At 42.6% G+C, this 24,011-nt stretch overlaps 1 protein-coding gene across 5 annotated transcripts in view; it reads right to left on the reverse strand.

Moving 5' to 3' along the window:
• Positions 1-24,011, reverse strand: part of LOC118387434 (growth hormone-releasing hormone receptor) — a 56,350-nt gene that overhangs the window by 10,732 nt on the left and 21,607 nt on the right. For all 5 annotated transcript variants that reach the window (XM_035775797.2, XM_035775807.2, XM_035775784.2 and 2 more), the window contains exons 5-10: positions 21,403-21,500; positions 11,380-11,512; positions 4,843-4,996; positions 3,838-3,898; positions 3,456-3,525; positions 2,760-2,851 (exon numbers count right to left, since the gene is read on the reverse strand). In XM_035775797.2, coding sequence (XP_035631690.1) covers positions 2,760-2,851; positions 3,456-3,525; positions 3,838-3,898; positions 4,843-4,996; positions 11,380-11,512; positions 21,403-21,500 — 608 coding nt within the window. The remainder of the gene's footprint in view (positions 1-2,759; positions 2,852-3,455; positions 3,526-3,837; positions 3,899-4,842; positions 4,997-11,379; positions 11,513-21,402; positions 21,501-24,011) is intronic.

The raw sequence follows: 24,011 nt of genomic DNA on the forward strand, positions 1-24,011 counted from the left end.
GTTGTTGTTGCCATCCTGTTCCTGTCCCGCAGGTGCGATGTTCGGATGTACCGATCCTGTGCAGGTGTTGTTACATGTGGTCTGCCACTGCGAGGACGATCAGCTGTCCGTCCTGCCTTCCTGTAGTGCTGCCTTATGCATGTCACAGTAAGGACATTGCAATGTATTGCCCTGGCCACATCTGCAGTCCTCATGCTTCCTTGCAGCATGCTAAGGCACGTTCATGCAGATGATCAGGGACCCTGCGCATCTTTCTTTCTGTGTTTTTCAGAGTCAGTAGAAAGGCCTTTTTAGTGTCCTAAGTTGTCATAACTGTGACCTTAATTGCCTACAATCTGTAAGCTTTAGTGTCTTAAACTGTTCTGCCTGCGGCTATGGAACCCTGACCTGTTCACCAGACGTGCTACCTGTCCCAGACCTGCAGTTTTCAACTCTCTAGAGACAGCAGGAGCGGTAGAGATACTCTTAATGATCGGCTATGAAAAGCCAACTGACATTTACTCCTGAGGTGCTGACTTGTTGCACCCTCAACAACTACTGTGATTATTATTATTTGACCATGCTGGTAATTTATGAACATTTGAACATCTTGGCCATGTTTTGTTATAATCTCCACCAGGCACAGCCAGAAGAGGCCTGGCCACCCCTCATAGCCTGGTTCCTCTCTAGGTTTCTTCCTAGGTTTTGGCCTTTCTAGGGAGTTTTTCCTAGCCACCGTGCCTCTACACCTGCATTGATTGCTGTTTGGGGTTTTATGCTGGGTTTCTGTACAGCACCTTGTAACATCAGTTGATGTAAGAAGGGCTATATAAATACATTTCATTTGATCTTAACGACCGTTCCACAGGTGCATGTTCATTAATTGTTTATGGTTCATTGAACAAGCATGGGAAACAGTGTTTAAACCCTTTACAATGAAGATCTGTGAAGTTATTTGGATTTTTACGAATTATCTTTGAAAGACAGGGTTCTGAAAAAGGGACGTTTCTTATTTTGCTGAATTTAGATACTCTTGTACCTGTTTCCTCCAGCATCTTCACAAGGTCCTTTGCTGTTGTTCTGGGATTGATTTGCACTTTTCGCACCAAAGTACGTTAATCTCTAGGAGACAGAACACTTCTCCTTCCTGAGTGGTATGACGGCTGTGTGGTCTCATGGTGTTTATACATGCGTACTATTGTATACATCCACAGGTACACCTCCAATTGACTCATATGATGTCAATTAGCCTATCAGAAACTTCTAAAGCCATTACATCATTTTCTGGAATTTTCCAAGCTGTTTAAAGGCACTGTCAACTTAGTGTATGTAAACTTCTGACCCACTGGAATTGTGATACAGTGAATTATAAGTGAAATAATCTGTCTGTAAACAATTGTCGGAAAAATTCATGCACAAAGTAGATGTCCTAACCAACATGCCAAAACGATAGTTTGTTAACAAGAAATTTGTGGAGTGGTTGAAAAACTAGTTTTAAACGACTCCAACCTAAGTACGTAAACTTCCGACTTCAACTGTCGCTCATTCATGTGCAACAGAGCTCTCTTCAATAGACATCTGTGTTTGAACTCCCTAAAAGCAGCCCTAGAGAAGGCCTAACAGTGTAAAAGAAAAGTGCTTTCGCATTACGATTCAGACTCTCTAATGTACTGCTGAAATGCAGTACACTTAACCAGCGTCTTGCAGCAGCCACACAACTGAAAATACTGTTCTCTTCAGTAATGGTCTTAATGGACTGGACTTCAGTGAACCCAGAATGTGCTTGAGCAACAAACTGTATTACCTACTACTGCATTGCATAAGGTACTCAGAATTAGGGTAGCAAAGTTTCCAATTATACTGGTAAACTACCAGTATGTTTGTACCTTTCAAGGTTGTTATGTCGTCTATCACAAGATATCTAGTGGCGCTTTTGGGTACTTCAGGTTATCACAGGTGTCTGTAATTGTCTCTGGCCCTTTGTTGGGCATTAATCACATGTAAAATAAAGATGAAGATGATTTTCAAATAAAAATGGAATGACAAAGCCTTAAAATATTATCCGAAATATAAACCATCAACTTAGTGAATACCATTGGTGGTTAGTATGAGGGTTTCAGTATGAAATATCCTTTTATATTTTTAATTTACACACTTTTACTTATTTTACTATGTCAATATGTATTTGTTGTCAGTTTTTTGCCATCAAACTGGTGGCAGTTGTGAAAGAGTCAATAGTTGGATGGGTTGCAGAGGTATTGAAAATAATGCCATTGTTGATTAGATGCTTTTTTTCATCAATTTGGCTATTTTCACTTGAACCATATGGTTTATCAACTAAAAACTCATGGACAATATGGACACAAATATCTAAAGACAATATACTATATATGAATTGATTTTTTCTAAGTTATTCAAGTATAAATTACCAACGTTACGATAGAGAGACAAATGTTTTCTTAATTACCAAAATAACTGAAGATTCCGGCTTTGCAAACCCACTCAGAATACTCAATCACCCATAATGGTTATGATGACTTTGTCTGTGTCCTAAAAATGGAGACTAAGAAAGTTGGCTTGACTCAGATCTCCCATTTCTATGTAGCAGACAGACATTATGATATCATCTATAGATAAATCACCTCCCCTGTCTTTTCTTGCCCGACAACTTCATATTAGAAGGGCCCGATAAAACCATCTCTCCACTGACCTAGGATACCAAACTTTTTGTCCAATTACATTGCTCCTGATTTGTAGCATCCAATGAAAAGACTCCTCACCTGTACTGATCTGAGTTGTTGAACTGGATCAGGCGAGGGTTCAGTTTCTGTATCAGGATTCTGATGATGTTCATGAAGAGGATGAAATTGACCTGTCGATGAAAAACAATTTAACACAACTAAAAAAGCTCTGTGTTTTTAATCTATCATTCCATAAACCCCCCTTTTTTTAATCAACAGTTGTCATAAAGTACTTTACAGTAACACAACACCAGTACAAATCTGGAAAATAGGGGAGACCGAATACAAATATTCCCAGGAGGATTCAATAAAGTAAATCTAAACAAACAATATTCATCCATTTCTGGGTTGCATTGACATTATGGCAACAGTGAAGCATAGGACACAGGCCTCAATAGGATGGGACCACCTGCTGTGTTGACTATTGGTTGTTCAAGCCCAACAACAGATTTAATCTTTATACAACACTAAAACACCTGAATGAATTAAACACAACCAAACAGTTAAGAGCCCTAATGGTATCCCTCCCAGAATCAACGGAGATCAATGGAGACATATCAGAATGGGGCATCAAAGCTTAAAACCGTTCCCTTTAAAAAAAAAAACGTTATTTTAAAGTAGGCACATACAGTAACAACCACAAGTGCGCTGTGACATTAGTAACAGATAAACGGTATGTCCCTTTAAGACAATCACACATTGTGTATGACTGATACCCCCATAGAGCCTAGTCACCCCAATAGAAAACACGATTGGCCCTTTGATGATCCACCAATAGGGAGAGTCCTCATTGATGTCCCAGCATCTGTAGGAGGAGAGGGTAAACGATCGGTCAGACCAAATTCAATAACAGAGATACAGACAGTACAGTACCGTAAAGTAAATAAAAGCCCTTCTGCTATTTCAGTCTCTGGTGGGAGTAAGAGCAACAAGAGCCTTTCTCAGTGCATAATATACTTGCATGTAAAAACTGTACAACCCTTTTGAGAATAGTGACTTTCAAATCACAAACAATATTTCCTATAGAAAAGGAAATGGCCTCAATTAAAGATAATACCCGATAAGGCTTATCAAATATAGAGGACTGGGAGAGTACATTTACAGAGTAATTACTCACTCAGTATCCTCAAAATACACCCTGGACCCAATCCATATGACGATGAAGACGATGGGTACACCTGAAAATGACAAAAAAAAAACAAGAAATAAACTTCAAAAGGAAAAGTGAGTGTAGATGGAAAGAGGAACGTTTGTTATACCAGTCAGTTTAAAGCCTTATGCTGCTCGGCTGAACATGAGAGACTTAAACAGCGATTATATAATGAGATGCACATTTTGGCGTAGTAGGCAGGATGCAACAATTATATGCGGAGATGTCGCACTTACTGAGTAATTATGAAGAATTCAGAACTAAGTACTAATTTCAGTAGCTGCACAGGTTTATACCGGAACTCCTTGATAGCCTACTCCCTGTGCATTCTCAATACACCTGAATGTCTAAGGAGCAAGAATTGAAATACCAAAAGTAATGTGTTTAAGGAAATGCTTAACTGAGTGGAAGAACACCTGATGTTAATATCTCAATAAAATGTGCATCATGATCAGATTGGGGGATATGGAGGCAAGACAAATCATTTGTAAGTCACAATTTCTTGATTCATATGACACGCCTCAGTTAAATCGAAAAACTAAAAAAAGGATGATTTTTGCACCTTCACAATTCATCTCAGACAATTAGTACTAATAACTAACATGCATTCAAAACTAGACCGCATGAAATCCTTAAAGTCACATAAGGGATAAAATAATTATTTTAAAAACTAAATACAAGTGGGAATTGCAGTGGGCTACGAAGTTTAACTTCATTTGTTGCATTATTCAGGTTTACTCCTCTCTATCGACAGAGAGTTATTTGTGCCATTTATGAACAGGCAATGTTTGACCTTGTGTTCATTTGAATTCATTTTAAAACGTGGAGTGGAATCAATACCAAACAGGATTTCAATAGTGACACGCATGAACCAGAAGAGCAAAAACAAATGGCTCTGTACTCCCCACCAAAGGACTTACTTACAGACACAGACAGACACAGACAGACAGGGATAATGTATGAGGTGCTCACCCCAGCCCAACAGGCCAAAGCCCCAGAGGCAGCGGCGGCTGTGGTGGAAGGAGGAGAGGAGCAGGGTGTTAAGGTAGAGGGCCTCCACCAGGAGCCAGAAGAAGTTAGCCATGACACAGTAGTGACAGAACACCACTGAGGCTTTACAAGCTGCCTGGGAGGGACAATATGAAAGAGAGACAGAGAAAGTGAAGGGTGGGAAGGAAGATGGGAAGAGAGAGAGAGAGAGGAGAGAGAGAGAGAGAGAGAGAGAGAGAGAGAGAGAGAGAGAGAGAGAGAGAGACTTGACTTTTGGTCTTTCTTTATTGAAACATTCTTAATTCATTTAAAACTCACCCCCCCCCCCAATCCTAAAATAAAATAATACATAAAAATATATCCTATACTGCATACATGTACCATACTCACCTTTCCATCTACCACATGATACAAATCACCATACGCAAAAACCCTCTCCTACAACCGTATATCCAAAACACATTTGATAATTTTATAGAACTCAAACTCAACCCTAAGGCGCGCAGAGACCATCCCATTAAACAGTAGTAAAGGGTCTGTTATCCCCCCACCTTTGACCCTGTTGCTCCTTGTTAGCCAAATAGCTAACTTTGCCTGAGCAAACAGAAAATTCAACAAAACACATTTTTCTTTCTCCTTACTCGAATACCTGTATCCCATTATAAACATCCCAACAGCAAAAACCACCCCCAACCTGTCACACAGACATTCCAACAGAGACATTAATGGCATTAACCTGGTGCACACAGAAAACACATGAATTACAGTTTCTTTCATTTGACAGAAAGGACACCCCTGCCCAATTCCCGGATCAACCCGTGCCAACCAGCTGTTAGTGGCCAGGGCTCCATGAAGAACCCTCCACTGGAGGTCCCCTGACCTCTTTGGTACTGGGGATTTGTAGAGCGCCCTCCATCTAAAACCCACCATACTCTCCGCCCCACATACCCCCTGCCACTGATGTGCCTTCACTCCTGTTAGGCTTCTGATGCTCCTCACCTTAATGCAGAGGTTGTAGAGGGCTTTACCTCCCACCCCCTCAAACTCCCCCAGGCTCGGAGTGTTAAAATCTAACAAGTCCTCCAGACCCCCTTGCCAGTCTCCAGTCTCTGCCGTCACCTGCAGTGGCGGGAACATTGGTGGCCCCTCTCCCTTTGGCCTCTCAAACACCCCCTTACCGGCTCAGACAGTGCCTCCTGGACCTCCTCCAGGAATCTCTCCAGCAGCCTAAGAGACGTTATTCCTGTTTGTTGCGCCAAGACCTCCGGGGTTTTCCACCCCTCCTCTCCCAGCAGTCTCAGGTCACCCAGCCTTTGTAAACCCCCTGCCATCAGTTGCCTCTGCAGGGTGGCCGACTGAACCGATCTCAAAGGGATGGCTGGGTTGTGGAAGATGGGCTCCTCCCACACCCACTGCCCAGGCTCCCACCCTTCTCGTGTGGGCCTTAGCAGCTGCCAGGCCCTCAGCACCGCAGAGTAAAACTCTGAGAGACCTGCTGTACTCAGCCTCTCCAGCTTCATGAGGAACAGCTGCCGGTACAACCCTAATCCGCCAGCTCTCCTCAGCAGCGCATGCTGGTTCCCTCCAGCCAACATCAGTGTGGTACAGCAGTCTCTGCACCGCCTTTAGTCGGAAAGCAGCCATCCTGCTCTCCAGTTCCACCAGGCCCTGTCCTCCATCGTGGACGGTCATGTACAAAACTGCTGCCTTCAGCCAGTGATGTCCCGACCAAAAAAGTCCACCAGCTTGCGTTGCAGGTCTGCAAGCAGACCGGCGGGGGTTGAGGACAGCCAGTTTATGCCACGAGGAAGATGCCACCAGGTTGTTGATTATCAGCACCCTCCCTCTATATGACACTTGGGAGAGGAGCCACCTCCACCTGGCCAGTCTTGACACCACTGCCTGTGTCAGCCCCTCCCAGTTCTTGCTGACCCACCTCTCCGAGCCCAGGTACACCCCCAACACTTTAAGCCCTTCACAACCCGACTGCAAACCCCCTGGAAGCAGAGGAGGAGCCCTATCCCCCCATGCCCCACATAACAGAGCTTTGCTCTTTCCTCAGTTTACCTTAGCTGATGAAGCTCCCTCGTACACCTTCAGACTGGTCTCTAGTTCCTGCATATCTTGCCAATCCCTGACCATCACAGAAACATCATCTGCATATGCTGAGACTGCAATTCCTGTCACCACATCCATGCCTGTCCAGCACACTCCCCGCAGTCTCCTGCGTAGCAGTCCTAAAAAAGGCTCAATGGCTAGTGTGTACAGCTGCCCAGATAGAGGGCATCCTTGTCTAATGCCCCGTCTCACCCAGACTGGCCTACTGAGCCCCCCTCCCACCTTACCCATACATGACGCCCCAGCATACAACAGCTTCACACAGGTCACAAAACTCTTCCCAAACCCAAACACAGACATCACATTAAACAGATACTCATGATCCACTCTATCAAAAGCCTTCTCTTGATCTAAAGAGACCAGTCCAAAGTTCACATTAGAACCTCTCGACAAGTCCAACATGTCCCTAATCAAGAACAAGTTGTCCGTGATTGAGCGTCCCGGTACACAATATGTCTGGTCCTTGTGTATTATAGAGTCCAGATGGGACTTCAGTCTGTTAGAGAGGACCTTGGCAAAAATCTTGTAGTCCGCACAGAGTAATGCCACAGGCCTCCAGTTCTTAAGTTCACACAAGTCCCCTTTTTTGGGCAGGAGAGTCAGAGCCGCCCGACGGCAGCTCATCGGCAACTCTCCTACCCCGACGCATTCTCGCAGCACGCAAAAGAAATCCTGTCCAATTGTTCCCCAGAATTTTTTGTAAAATTCCACTGGAAGTCCATCGACCCCGGGTGCACGACCGGGGGACATCTGGGTTACTGCCTCTGCCAGTTCATGTGACAACAGAGGAATGTCCATTTCATCCCTCTGTGCCCGAGAGAGCTTAGGGAGTCCTGCGAACAAGACCTGAGCACACATAGGATCACACATTTCTGCCCTATACAATTCAGTATAAAACTCCACAGTCCGCTCCCGCATCTCCCCCACCACAGAGGTCACCCGCCCATCAGACAGCCGTAGACAATGCATACCCTTGGCTTCACTGCTCTGTCTTTCCAAACCAAATAAGAAAGAGCTGGGAGCATCCATCTCCTTGAGCATGGAGAACCTAGCTCTTACAAGTGCTCCCTTTGCTTTAACCTGGAAAAAACTGCCCAGGTCCCTACGTAATTCGGCTAAGTTAGCCTGGAGGCCTACATTGCCTTGCCCCACCATCTCTACCTCCATCTCACTAATACACCGCTCTAGTTCCCCCAATACTCTCCTAGCCTCTGAGGATGAGAGAGCTGTGTACTGTTGACAGAAAAGCTGAATTTGCACTTTCCCCACATCCCACCACTGACTCAGAGACTCATACTCCTCTCTTCACTGCCCCCATCTTTCCCAAAAAGTCTGGAAACCTGAGCAAAAAGTGGCATCTTGTAAGAGCTTTACATTGAACTTCCAATAAGATGCCTGCCGGGGCCCTGGTGAAATAGACAGCCGAGCCATGGTTATGTGGTGATCTGAAAACCCCACTGGGAGAATGGTAGCACCCAGCAGCCTATTGCTCTGATTCCTGGACATGTAAAAACGATCAAGTCGAGCTGCACTCACCCTAGCCCCAAAAACCTTCACCCACGTATACTGTCTTGTGTTTGGATGTTTAGTTCTCCAAACATCCACTAGGTCAAACTGATTAAAGATGTCCCTTAACACTCCCACTGACACTGAATGAGGCTCTTCCCCATTTCTGTCTTTTGTAAAATCCATTGTACAGTTCCAGTCACCTCCGATCACCAGCGTCTCTTCAGGCGCTACTTGTGAGAGTTCCTGTCTAAGACTCCCAAATAGAACCCCTCTTTCTCTCCCTGTGTTAGGCGCATACACATTTATAAAGACAAAACACATGTTGTTAATTTCTGCTTTAACAACAAGCAACCTACCCCTACACACCTCCTTTGAGGAGCAAATTTTTACAGCCAGACCCGGTGCAAAAAGGACTGCCACCCCTGCACTAAGATTTGTCCCATGGCTCAACACACTTGCCCCTTTCCACCAGAGCCCCCAATCAACTTCATTCACCACATCACTATGCGTCTCCTGCAGAAACAACACCTGTACTTTTTTTTGTTTTACATATTCACTCAACACACTCCTCTTTCCCGCATCTCTGGCGCCATTTATATTGAGAGAGCCTACCCGAAGAGTCTCCATAAGAAGTGGGAGAAAAGCCAGCAGAGAAATAGACCAATAGCAAAGCTCAAAAAGCCCCAGTGTCAGTAAGAAATTAAACATTTAAACAGTGTCTGAAGGTAAACCTTTACGCACTGTTGTGACCCACTTCCCTCAACCTAAACCGTTTCCTGGGTGAGAGTACACCATGCCCCTCATTTCTCATAGCATGTTGTACTGATCTTACAAACTTTCTAGGATCAGGAAAAAAAGCCTCAAGATTAACTTTTTTCCCCTTAGTCTCATTCAGGAACCTTGTCAGTTCTCTCAACGTGTACTTAGACCCCTCTGGTTGACTGGCTGTCAGCTCCGGGCCAATTGAAGAGGAGTCTGAAAAAAATAACTCCTCAGACTCACTTTCCTCCTCTTCTCTATCTCCCACCCTGACCACCTGCCCTTTCTCTCTGGTTAGGGCCTCACCCACAGCAACAGGCAACATTTCCATGGTGCCTTTGTCCACACCCTTTTTCTTTTTCCTCTTGACACCCTCCTCCTCCCCCCTAATCTCTTACACTTCCCCACTATACTCTCCTCATCCACTAGAATAACCTGACTAGACGCAGTATCATCTGCACCACCCTCCATAGCATGACTAGGGCCAGCCTCAGCTACACCACCCTCCATAGCATGACTAGGGCCAGCCTCAGCTATACCACCCTCCATAGCATGACTCGGCCCAGCATCATCTGCACCACCCTCCATAGCATGTCTAGGCCCAGCCTCTGCTTCTCCACCATCTCTAGCCTGACTAGACCCAGCCTCATCTACACCACCATCTCTAGACTGACTAGGCCCAGCCTCTGCATCTCCTTACCCCCTGCATTTTGACCTCGATTTCCCCCCCTTGCGCTCGTACCCTCCCCTTGTCTATGGCCTTTATGTGGGCACGCAAAGCTCTTGTGCCCCAAATCCCCACATTCAAAACACCGTAAACTATCTGTGCTGGCAAAACCTGCATAGAGCCACTCCCCATGCCTCACTTTAAAATGCACATTTAGCTGTTGCTCATTATTGTTCAGAAACATAAACACTTGCCTCCTGAACGAAACAACGTGCTTAACGGCATCTGCCTGAAAACCTGCTGACAGTACACGGAAACCGCTAGCAAACTTACCAAAACGACTCAGCTCTTTCCTAATTTGATCATCCGTAATAAACGGAGGCAAATTTGCCACTACAACTCTTGTTGAAGGGGTAGAGAGGTGAAATTGACACCAACACATCCCTTACAAATATTCCGCTAGCAATTAGCCTACCGACCAAATTAGCCCTTTTCATGAACACAACCACAGCTTTGTTCATTCTAGAAGCAGAATGTATAAACTCAGCTCCTACCTGTTCACCGACCGCGAGCAGAACCTCCTCCACCTTAACACCGTTCTCAGGAACACACCTGAACCCATGCTGTATAGACAGCGTATCCTGCGCGCTAGGCTGAGAAGCCATTGCGCACACTAGACCTCCCAACCCCCAGGAACGTTACTCTGTCCTCTTCCACCCTAACTTGGAAAAAAAGAAAAAAATTTGGATACCGCTAAAAAAAATATTGCATTAACCCTCCACCATAGAAAATAACATGTAAAGAAAAGAATAGAATCAAGAAAGTTAGTTAGGATAGAGCTTTCCACACCAAACACTCAAACTCCAAAAACACCCAGCATGCACCGAGAGAGAGAGAGAGAGAGAGAGAGAGAGAGAGAGAGAGAGAAAGAGAGACAGAGAAAGTGAAGGGTGGGAAGGAAGATGGGAAGAGAGAGAGAGAGAGAGAAAGAAAGAGAGAGAAAGAAAGAGAGAGAAAGAAAGAGAGAGAAAGAAAGAGAGAGAGAAAGAGAGAGAAAGAGAGAGAAAGTGAGAGAAAGTGAGAGAAAGTGAGAGAAAGTGAGAGAAAGTGAGAGAAAGTGAGAGAGAGAGAGAGAGAGAGAGAGAGAGAGAGAAAAGAGAAAGAGAGAGAGAGAGAGAGAGAGAAAAAGAGAAGAGAGAGAGAGAGAGAGAGAGAGAGAGAGAGAGAGAGAGAGAGAGAGAGAGAGAGAGAGAGAGAGAGAGGGGTGGGAAGGAAGAGGGGAAGAGTGAGAAAGAGATGTGAGAGGGGTAAATAAGAGTGCCAATAAGGGTACAAAACGGGGTAAATAAGAGTGCCAGAACGAGAGCATAGCGTGTTGAATAGCTAGCAAACGGGACCTCTTCCATTTCCCTCTCAATGCATGCTCTGTGTTCTGAACAGTGGAGAGGGTGCAGTGGTTGACTTACGGTGGAGAGGGTGCAGTGGTCCGTGTCCTCGCTGGCGAACAGCTTGGCGTCCTTGTTGAACACAGCCATCGCCTTCAGCATGAAGGTGACAAACAGCTGGATGTGAATATAGTTCCTGGCACAGCGAAGCCTCCTGGAAAGGACCACAAAACACAGTCAGGAATGGGGACCAAAAAAACACGGTCAGGAGTACTGGACAAGGGACCACATACACAAATCATGGTCATGACCAAGGACCAAACACACAAAACACAGTCAAGGTCAAGGACCAGACACACAAAACACAGTGAGGACAAAGGACCACACACATGAAATACGGTCAAGAGCATGAGGGGGGAAAAAACAACAAAACGATCAAGATCAAACAATTGCCAACGGGAAGTGAGATTGAAGCTGCACAAGCAATCAACATAAAATAAAACGACGTCTCAACTGACACTTGAAAGACATTATTAAAATGAGGCCCACTACAAAAGTTGCACAACAACAGGGGGGATTCAGATGCAGAAACAAGAGTTGGGGATGAGAGAGAGCGAGATGCATTAATTACACAGCTATAAGAACTTCATGACGGTGTTATCACAGGTCCCACCTGCATCGTTAAAGGTTTTTTAAAATATAGCCATAGCATATCTATAGCACATTCTTGTCATGCTCGTCAAGAGCTCATATTTAGGTTTCTTAATAGATGCATAACTACAATGGTAGCATAGCGTCATCATTTATTGCTGTTCTCAAAAGTGTACTTCTGTCATACCAGGGTTAGTGAATATGCCAAAAGGCCAAACCAAGTTTAGCAAATTATGCTGATATATAGCCTGTACTAGCCCCATTTCCCCCACAGACCAGTAAAAGCCCACACTTACCGTCTTCTCACTGAGGTCAATGGTGCATGGGGCAAATGGGGCTAGTTAAGATGGTACGATAAATATGAGTTATTGCATAGCGTGACCCGAACGTGCCATAGATATGCTATGGATATGTCATTAACGTTTAATGCCATTGGGACCGGTTTTAACACGTTAATGAATTGCTTATTGTTGTGTCATAAATTCGCTATGGATATGTAGACAAAGTAAATCAGTTAAAAGATTCAATTCAAATAATTACCGGCGGGCTGGAGCGAGAGAGCAAACAAGACTGTGCTTGGCAGTAGCAGGTGTGCATTGTTGAGACTATACAGTTATACCACTTAGCATTAGCAAAGGCTTAGAGCATCTGCCTCTCTGATTATTACATTTCCAGCTCATACAATCCAAATGTCATGGGCTCTATATATCGCCATCCCCAATGTTTGAGCCCAAGTCAGTTCCCTATCACTCTGTCCAACACAACTCGCGAGCTAGTGCCCTTCACTGCAGAACGTTAGAATCACATCTGACAAGGCCAATGAACACTGTGTCTCGCCGGAAGCCCCGCCTTCAACAGGTGATGAACCCTCATTCCTTCAATTCATCCGCTCTGCACCTCGAGCTGAGCAGAACCATTCACGCATTTCTTAAAAACAAACAAACATTGGAACACACGTTTTATCAGGCTTTACAACAACTTAACGGATGTAGCAGGGGAATATCTTGTTTGTAGCGCGCTGCTCATTGATCTATGTCGCAGAGCAGCTTCGCGAGTGTCAGTGAAGGTGACAGGTGTCAGGTTTGTTGGGAAATACCTGGCATCGGCGTTAGCTGCAGTCAAGCACCTCTTGCCTCTTTTTCCAGACTTTGTCCATGAGCTTAGCGGGTTGGAGGCGCGGTCCCTGAACGAGGTCATAATGCTGCAGGTTTACCAGACTGAATAGTTGGCTGACCTGAGAGAGACGATTTCTCCTACGGTGTTGTTCGGCTCAGCCCTGGAGTAATACTGTATGCAGTCTCGTTTTGAGGAGAAAAATAAGCAGGGGATCGGAGGACCTTTGCTGCTTCATTGTCTTCTAGAGGGTCTGCAGACAGAGTACAGGCGGGTAAGCGGGCTGCGCTGGCTTCCTGGTGCAAACCCAAGACTGTTCCTGCTTGTCCTCCGTTGTCTGCTAGGCACAGGCACCATTTTGCTCCCAAGGATGACGTGAAAGCTGGTCCCTCTACGGAGCGGGGAAGGCAGCAGCCCCCCATGCACCTAGCGCGATGAGAATGGAGGTGGCATGGTCCGCTCTCCAGATGTTTGCTTGACAAAAGTACCCCCAAGTGGCACGGCCAACCGGGGTATGTAACTCGTAGCCGAAGTCCCCAAACCCAGAGTGAACCTGGCTTCAGGCAAATGTCAGTACTTAAACACACTGTTTCTACCCCAAGTTCCACGGTGTTCACGGGTGTCAAGAGTGTCGTCTCCTCCACATGTGAGCTTAATAAAAAAGTCCCGTCAGACACTTGGTTGTTGAGAGTGGTGGAAATTTTAAAAAGGCATGGAAAATGACCAAATTCTCCCAGTCCGCCCCTTCAGATGGAGACTTACAGGAGACTTGCTGTCTGTGTCGACCAATGGCGTGCATGAGCAGTGTCACCCTGGATGATGCGAATCGTGACGTCGGGGTATAGGCTACAGTTTGTTGTGCGTCACTCGCGATTTTACGACGTCATTACTTCGACTGTTCCCGAGGCCTCAGCGCCCGTTTTGAGAGAGGAGATTTCTTCCCTTCTCCAGAAAGCAGGTCATGCAAGTGGTTTCTATGTCAGATGCCCAAGACCGCTGGTACAACCGGTATTCTCTGGTTCCCAAAAAGGGGTAGGACTTTGCATCCCATTTTGGACCTGCATGCCCTAAACAAGCACCACAGGGTCTACAGATTCAGAATGCTCACGAACATTCAGATGTTACAGTCAGTGCGCCCGGGCGATTGGTTCACCACCCATCAACCTGAAGGACACGTACTTTCATGTTGCACTATATTTCCATCACAGAAAGTTCCTGAGGTTCTGATTCAAGGCTGCAGCCTATGGTTTCTGGTCCTCACTTTCAGGCTTTCCGTCTCGCCACGCAAGTTGTGGAGGCGGGTGTGGCACCTATGCAGTGTCTGGGGCTCAGGATATTGGACTACCTGGACAATTGGCTGGTGGAAGCAGAGTCGATGGAGATGGTTTCCCATGTTCAGTCTGTCTGGTACAAGCATTATGTATGTACATTGAGTGGACCAGGAGTGACCAACTTCTTGTCTGTTTTGCTAATTTGGCTCTGGCATAGGACAGCAGTCAGGAATTACCAAACCTCACTTCCCGGCACACCATAATTTTCTGTAAACAAATCTGTGTACCCAGATGCAATACAATGCATAGTAAATTTACTGTTGAAGAAAAAGCCTCTTTATAATTTGCGATGTGGTATTGGCAACACTTAAGCAGAGGTGCTTTTAGGATTTCCACACACGGAGAACATTTGTTAGCAGGATTAGATTTTTTTTCTTTTTAAAAACACATTTCATGCAATTCTACATCAGTGACATGATAGAAGACATACAATGAATCTTTTTTAGCAATACACAAATAACCAAAATGAGTGGCTACTCTGACACTGACAAACTGAGATCAATCTGGTCTCGATTTTCAAACAAAGTTGTCATCAATGCAAAAGTTAGCTACTTCGAAATATAAAATATATTTTCATTTGTTTAACACTTTTTGGTTACTTCATGATTCCATATGTGTTATTTCATAGTTTTAATGTCTATTATTCTACAATATATAAAACAGTAAAAATAATGAAAAACCCTGGAATGAGTAGGTGTGTCTAAACTTTTGACTGGTACTGTAGTTAGCTAGCTAGATAATGAACTAAGTGTAAAACGCAGCTAGCTAGCTAACCAACTAGGCAGTTATCAAAGACACTCACTCTGTAACTTACCATACTTTTCTGACCAACTAGACATTACTTTAGCCACCATCGGCCACCTCCTTCTTGCCTACTCCCGTCTATATGGCTGTAGTAGGGTGCTTCATTGTCAAAAGAAACCCGAGCCAGTGGCTCAGCATTCCAAATGTATTCACCTGAATCTACGTCAAGCCTGGACAATGTTCTATTTCATATTTATATGGTGCGCATGCAGCCCAGAAGTATATAAATTGATTATATCACCAATTTACTGTCAGATTGAAGAACAAAAAAGTGACATAACAGATTCATACATATACAGTGCCTTGCAAAAGTATTTATCCCTCTAGGTGTTTTTCCTATTTTGTTGCATTACAACCTGTAATTGAACATTTTGGGTGGGGGGGGGGGGGATTTCATGTAATGGACATATACAAAATAGTCCAAATTGGTGAAGTGAAGTCTGCAACACCACTAAGCAAGGGGCACCACCAAGCGAGCGGCACCATGAAGACCAATTAGCTCTCCAAACAGGTCAGGGACAAAGTTGTGGAGAAGTACGGATCAGGGTTGGGTTATAAAAAAATATCATCCCACGGAGCACCATTAAATCCACTATTAAAAAATGGAAAGAATATGGCACTACAATAAACCTGCCAAGGGAGGGCCGCCCACCAAAACTCACAGATCAGGCAAGGAGGGCATTAATCAGAGAGGCAAGAAAGATATCAAAGATAACCCTGAAGGAGCTGCAAAGCTCCACAGCGGAGATTGGAGTATCTATCCATAGGACCACTTTAAGCCGTACACTCCACAGTTTAAATTTAAAAAATGAGCAAACACATTTGGTGTTTGCCAAAAGACATATAGGAGACTCCCCAAACATATGGAAGAAGGTATTCTGGTCAGATGAGACTAAAATTGAGCTTTTTGGCCATGAAGGAAAACGCTATGTCTGGAGCTAACCCAACACCGCTCATCACCCCGAGAACACTATCACCACAGTGAAGCATGGTGGTGGCAGAATCATGCTGTGGGGATGTTTTTCCATCGGCAGGGACTGGGAAACTGGTCAGAATTGAAGGAATGATGGCTGGAATCGCTTAGTCAAAGCCCAGACCTCAATCCAATTGTGAATCTGTGGTATGACTTAAAGATGGCTGTACACCAGTGGAACCCATCCAACTTGATGGAGCTGGAGCAGTTTTTTCTTGAAGAATGGGCAAATATCCCAGATGTGCCAAGCTTATTGAGACATACCCCAAGAGACTTGCAGCTGTAATTTCTGCAAACGGTGGCTCTACAAAGTATTGACTTGGGGGGTGAATAGTTATGCACACTCAAGTTTTTCTTGTTCTTTTACTTATTTCTTGTTTTTTTCACAAGAAAAAATATTTTGCATCTTCAAAGTGGTAGGCACGTTGTGTAAATCAAATGTTACAAACCCTCAAAAATGTCCATTTTAATTCCAGGTTGTAAGGCAACAAAATATGAAAAATGCCAAGGGGGGTGAATACTTTCGCAAGCCACTGTACGCACTACTTATTATTGTTTGGGGGGGGTTAAGGTGAAACATGGCCTTTAAGAGTATTTTGATGCACCCGTGCATGAATCTAAGTAACATAATAAAACAAATTCCTATCAAAATCCGTTAGTTTAAAGCTAGAGATATCAGGTTTTTGCATGGCCTTTTTTTCTGAGCCTGTATGATGTGAAATCTGAAACCACTTGAAGCTGGGATGTCCCTCCAAACATTTAATTTGCTCTTTCGACTGTCAATCAACTCCTGGCTGAACCCTACATCACAGCCACTGACAAAGCACATGCCTGCAATCGTTACATCATAGCACAATACATCAAACAATTTTAAAAAATATTTTCATATTTTTTAGCATATTTGTACTGTGTACATTTACATTTAAGTCATTTAGCAGACGCTCTTATCCAGAGCGACTTACAAATTGGTGCATTCACCTTATGACATCCAGTGGAACAGCCACTTTACAATAGTGCATCTAAATCTTTTAAGGGGGGTGAGAAGGATTACTTTATCCTATCCTAGGTATTCCTTAATACTTGTACTTGAGCTTATGTCCTCAAAAGTGACTACACCTCAGCAATATAAAACTATTTTGACCAGAAAGGTGATTTTGAACATTTATTTGAGTATTCAACATTACGAGAAATTATTTTGGGGGGGGATTACGCAGATTACATTCTATGAAGGTATCTTTACTTTTACTAAAGTATGAAAATTGGGTACTTTTCCCACCACATGACATATAAAATACATACAATGGGCTTCAGCCCCGGTAAGCCTCTGCATTGCCCCGGTAAGCCCCTGCATTACTCCGGACCTGCTTTAGAGAATGCTAATGCTCAGTTAGACACATCTCAGCAACCTAAAAAAGCTGTTAGTATTTCAACCCCACAAAATATGCATCAAAGCCGAACTGAAATCTTATCAGAAACATGTTGGGTCGTTTCACAGAAAAATATTTCACAAGTGTTTGGGGGGGGAATTATCTTCCCGGTCCCTAAATGTCTTTGCGCCATGAAAGAAGCAGAGATGACAGAGAAAACGTTACCAATGTCAACTAGATTAAAGCATCAATTTATGGTATTCTGGTGAGCAAGGGTTAATTTAGTCTTCTAGGACAACATATGACAGAAGTGAAGGGGGGTCTGGTGGCATCTTGGGCAGAGATATTTGTGGCGAGTTGGACATCACCACACATTTTTATGAGGTTTTATCGCTTGGATGTCACTACCCCCAGTGCAGCCTGCTGCCCACCGTGTGGTTATGGCTGGGGCAGCAGATTAAACAATACTGCAAGGTTTTCCTGTCCAGTTGCAACTCTGGGTGGTCTGCCATGGGCCATTTTGGTTGGTGTCTGCTGGGGTCGTCTTGCGCAGTGATGTCATGTACTCATTGCGGTGTTGTACAGAGCTGAAAGGGAACGAAGTTATGACTAACTACTGTTCCCTGCAGGGCCGAAACAAGGTACAACACCTGTTCGGCCTGTGCCGCCAGTTCTGGTCTCGGTGAAGAGGTACTGAATTGAAGGAATTAATCCGTATCTCGGGTTAATCACCTGTGTAAAACAGTGCTTCCGGTGAGGCACAGTGTTCATTGGCTTTGTCAGGCGTGATTAGTTTGTTCTTCAAAATAGGGCGATATTTAAAATAAATACAATATAGAATGACACAGCTGTAAAACATTATCCTAAATATAAACCATACATTTAGTGAATACCATTGGTGTTTAATATGATGGTTTAATTATGAAATATCCTCTTTAATATTATTTAAACAATATGGACAATATGGACCCAGAAATAAAAAAAAGACATACTATATATGAATACATTTTCAAAGTTATTCAAGTATAAATTATCAGCAACTTACTATAGATTGCCATCGATTTGTTTGTTAATTACCAAAATGACTGCAGATTCCGGCAACTTTGCAACCCTAGTCATAACTGTACGATACAAAACACCACTCTCTTTTACCTTCATTAATTAAAGAGACTCCCTTTCATTTGGTACAAGGCAGAGAGAGAGAGAGAGCCAAAGCGAGAGAGACAGCAAATCACAATCTATGGATTTGTCCTTTCAGAGTGCCCACATGTTTGATTAGATTAGACTGCAAAAAAATGTCTGGAGGGAGAGGAGGGAGGAGAGGAGGAGAGATGAGAGAAGATGAGGGAGGAGAGGAGGAGAGATGAGAGGAGGAGAGATGAGAGGATGGAGAGAAGATGAGGGAGGAAAGCGTGCTAGACATTCTCTCAACAGGATCGTCTGAAACCAACATAGGTGTAGCGGGGAGAAATGAGGTGCCATTGTCCCTCATTAGTGACAGGGGTCCTAGGCTTCACCCCTATGGTAAAATGGACAGGATACAGCACAGAGCTGCAGAACGGCAAACTATAGGTTTTCTTAGTCTGAGAAGAAGTGTTGGTTACCTCTTTATAAGGATCTGATCACATCTCTACTTCTGTTAGTTCAAGTTATATTGAGAAATCTTTCATTTGACTAATATACAGTTGAAGTCGGAAGTTTACATACACTTAGGTTGGAGTCATTATAACTCGTTGTTCAACCACTCCACAAATTTCTTGTTAATTAACAAACTATAGTTTTGGCAAGTCAGTTAGGACATCTACTTTCTGCATGACACAAGTAATTTTTCCTACAATTGTTTACAGACAGATTCATTCACTGTATCACAATTCCAGTGGGTCAGAAGTTTACATACACCAAATCAAATTTATTTGTCACATACACGTGGTTAGCAGATGTTAATGCGAGTGTAGCGAAATGCTTGTGCTTCTAGTTCCGACAATGCAGTAATAACCAACAAGTAATCTAACCTAACAATTTCAAAACTACTACCTTATACACACAAGTGTATAGGGATAAAGAATATGTACATAAAGATATATGAATGAGTGATGGTACAGAACGGCATAGGCAAGATGCAGTATATGGTATCGAGTACAGTATATACATATGAGATGAGTAATGTAGAGTATGTAAACAAAAGTGGCATAGTTTAAAGTGGCTAGTGATACATAAAGATGCAGTAGATGATATAGAGTACAGTATATACATATACATATGAGATGAGTAATGTAGGGTATAATGTAAACATTATATTAAGTAGCATTGTTTAAAGTGGCTAGTGATATATTTTACATCAATTAGTTGACTGTGCCTTTAAACAGCTTGGAAAATTCCAGAAAATCATGTCATGGCTTTAGAAGCTTCTGATAGGCTAATTGACATAATTTGAGTCAATTGGAGGTGTACTTGTGGATGTATTTCAATGTCTACCTTTAAACTCAGTGCCTCTGCTTAACATCATGGGAAAATCAAAAGAAATCAGCCAAGACCTCAGAAAAACAATTGTAGACCTCCACAAGTCTGGTTCATCCTTGGGAGCAATTTCCAAACGCAAGGAGGTACCACGTTCACCTGTACAAACAATAGTGTGCAAGTATAAACACCATGGGACCACGCAGCCGTCATACCGCTCAGGAAGGAGACACGTTCTGTCTCTTAGCAGCCCTCCTAGAGATGAACATACTTTGGTGCAAAAAGTGCAAATCAATCGCAGAACAACAGCAAAGGACCTTGTGACAATGCTGACGTAAACAGGTACAAAAGTATCTATATCCACAGTAAAACGAGCCCTATATCGACATAACCTGAAAGGCCGCTCAGCAAGGAAGAAACCACTGCTCCAAAACCAACATAAAAAAAACAGACTACGGCTCACAACTGCACATGGTGACGAAGATCGTACTTTTTGGAGAAATGTCCTCTGGTCTGATGAAATAAAAATATAACTGTTTTGTCATAATGACCATCGTTCTGTTTGGAGGAAAAAGGGGGAGGCTTGCAAGCCGAAGAACACCATCCCAACCGTGAAGCACGGGGGTGGCAACATCATGTTGTGGTGGTACTTTGCAGCAGGAGGGACTGGCACTCTTCACAAAATAGATGGCATCGTGAGGATGGAAATTATAATAATAATAATAATAATAATAATAATAATAATAATAATAATAAATAATAATAAATTATGTGGATATATTGAAGCAACGTCTCAAGACATCAGTCAGGAAGTTAAAGCTTGCTCGCAAATGGGTCTTCCAAATGGACAATGACCCCAAGCATACTTCCAAAATGGCCTAAGTACAACAAAGTCAAGGTATTGGAGGGGTCATCACAAATCCCTGACCTCACAATCCTATAGAAAATATGTGGGCAGAACTGAAAAGGTGTGTGCGAGCAAGGAGGCCTACAAACCTGACTCAGTTACACCAGCTCTGTCAGGAGGAATCACCCAACTTATTGTGGGAAGCTTAAACTTCTGACCCACTGGGAATGTGATGAAAGAAATAAAAGCTGAAATAAATCATTCTCTCTACTATTATTCTGACATTTCACATTCTTAAAATAAAGTGGTGATCCTAACTGACCTAAAACAAGTATTTTTTACTAGGATTAAATGTCAGGAATTGTGAAAAACTGACTTTAAATGTATTTGGCTAAGCTGTATGTAAACTTCCGACTTCAACTGTAATTTCTGTGAGTGGACCATGGAAAATCATGTGGAATCTGGAACTGTTCCAGCCATTCTTCATCCCAATCAATCAATGAATTAATCAACAAATCAATCACCTGGTACACCAGGTTACAACCTTTGACCTCCACCTACCTGAAGAGCAGCAGAATCACCACGGCGATGGACAGGAAGAACAGGGAGGTGCCGTAGCCAATGGAGTAGATCAGCTTCACCGTGGCAAAGTATGTCTCCTGCATGGTTTTCACATACAGAGAAGTAGACATCACAGTTTCAGAGTAGCAGTGCTGATCTAGGATCAGGTCTGACCGTGTGCCCTATCCATATAAATGTTATTCATTATGAACTAAAAGGCCAAACTGATCCTACAACTTTGACTGTAAATATGGGCCCAGTTTCCTGCAAAAGTTGGCATTTATAAAAAACTTAACTTGTCCTTACCTCCACGCAAACTGTAGAGCTTGTGTACGTACATTTTCTTGTGGTCTAGGTATTATATGGCAAGCAGACAAGTAAATATTTTGTGCAAATGGGGGATATGATGACAGGCTTATCGAGAAAGAAAGATTTACAAAACGGGAAAACAAAATGCAGGTGTTTACCATTAGTAAGAAATGCAAAAATGCATTTTATTTTAAAATAGTTAAAAGAATTAGACTTGGAAATCTATTTCCTTTTTCTTTTGTTTTCATAACCACTGCAGAATACTTTTCTCACCTTTTCTGTCTGGGATGGGTTCATATTCCCAAAGTACCCATATAACAAATTACCATGCGCATCTCATTTAATTGTCCATAACAATTGTCCATAGTTTTTTCTTTCAGAAACTGTCACAGTCCTTTGCCAAATACAGTATAAAGTTGTTGCACAAGATTAAAACATTCTGCCAACATCTCCAAAAACATTTTATCAAATGTGCCATTGCTCTTTCGTTTAAATATTACTATGGCCCAAATCCAATAGTTTCAAATTATACCGCAAATAAAGGGAGTTATTGTCACCATAAAAAGGTGAATGGAGGAAGAGTTATAATGCTTGTTCAAGAACACACAGTATTAGGATGGATCTTACTGGTAACGGGCATGCAAATGTGATGCACCATGTTTAAAAATCTCAATCTTTTGAGACGTTCGTATCCTTTGCACTCAGATATATAGTGTGACATGAACAAAACATTTGTAAATGAGGCCTCAGGACTTGTATTCATGGAGCCTCTCATAGTATGAGTGCTGATCTAAGATCAATTCTGCCTTTTAGATCATAATGAACATGATTGTATGGACAGGCGGACCTGATTCTAGATCAGTAGTCCTTCTCTGAGACATGTAAACCCTGCTAACTGTCTCTTAATCATATCATTATTCATGACTCATACAAGTGATTCGTCATAACATACTCCGCTCATGTCTACCGAACCAAAACTAGGCTATTCATGGTTGCCAATCACATCGTGTCTTCATGGAACATGGTTGAGCTTTCAACCGTGGTACTGATCATGTGAAGATTCAAAAATCCAAGCAAAATCCTCTAGTCTGTTTTACCAGAATGATCCACTAGACAAACAAAATACAACTAAATATCCATCCTCACTCTTTAAAAAATGATAGAAATGTATTTATTACTAAGCTATAAAATTCTACACAATTGAGTGACATTTAGATATGGATAGACTCTCCAAATCGTTATTGTTCCAAATAACTATATCCTTCCAGAATTGAAATTACATGGTCATTACATTCCGTTGAAATCAAATTCCAATAAATATATACAAAACGGGAGACAATTACATATGAATAGACTCTCCAAATCGTTATTAGTCGGTCGCTGAAATGACATGGGTATATTTCACTTAAATTGACTACTCAAAATCGGTAGTGAGTAAAAGCTAATATCTAAATTTAACAATGGATACTCAACCATCCGCCAACAACCCCTGCATTCGTTTTTATGTGTGCCATAATTGCACTTGATTCCAACATAGATTTACAGTACAGGCGAATGTAAGTCTGCCCTTCAACAGACTTCCCAACAGCAGGAAGGAATTTCATAAAGGTAAAATGTAGCATTTTTCAATTCAACTGTCTGCAACAGATGATTGTTCATTGCTTTTCTGGTGTCCAAACTTTAAATCCTGTCCACTAATATCATTTATGAAACACTCAAATGTCTATACATTTCCTCCAAGGACCAAATGAAGTCAGGGCTAAGGTTGCAAAGGGAGTGTATATTACTGGAAACTTTTTAAGTTTACCAGTAAACAACCAGAATTTTGGAAACTTTCAAGGATTTTATGTAATCTATCACAAGATATCTAGTAGCCCTGTCGGGTGCTTCAGATTATCACCGCTGTGGTGTCATTATCTCTGGCCCTCTGTCTGTCCATAATCACATGTCAAATATAAAACATAAATAATTATCCTACATATAAACCGTCAACTTAGTGAATACCTTTGGAGTTTCAGTATGAAATATCCTTTCTATTTTTATTTACACACTTTTACTTATTTTACTATGTCAATATGTATTTGTTGTGACTGTTTTGGCATCATGAGTTGTAAAATAAAAAATAATTCAAAATAATTCCATTGTTGATTCAAATGCTTTTTTTTTCATTAATTAGGCTATTTTCTCTTAAACCATATTGTCTATCTACAAAAACATGAATTCTATATATGAATACATATTTTTAAGTTATTCAAGTATAAATTACCAAAGTTTACAATCGACTGCTATAGATTTTCTGT

This window comes from Oncorhynchus keta, chromosome 1, assembly GCF_023373465.1.
Source record: "Oncorhynchus keta strain PuntledgeMale-10-30-2019 chromosome 1, Oket_V2, whole genome shotgun sequence".
NCBI lineage: Eukaryota > Metazoa > Chordata > Actinopteri > Salmoniformes > Salmonidae > Oncorhynchus > Oncorhynchus keta.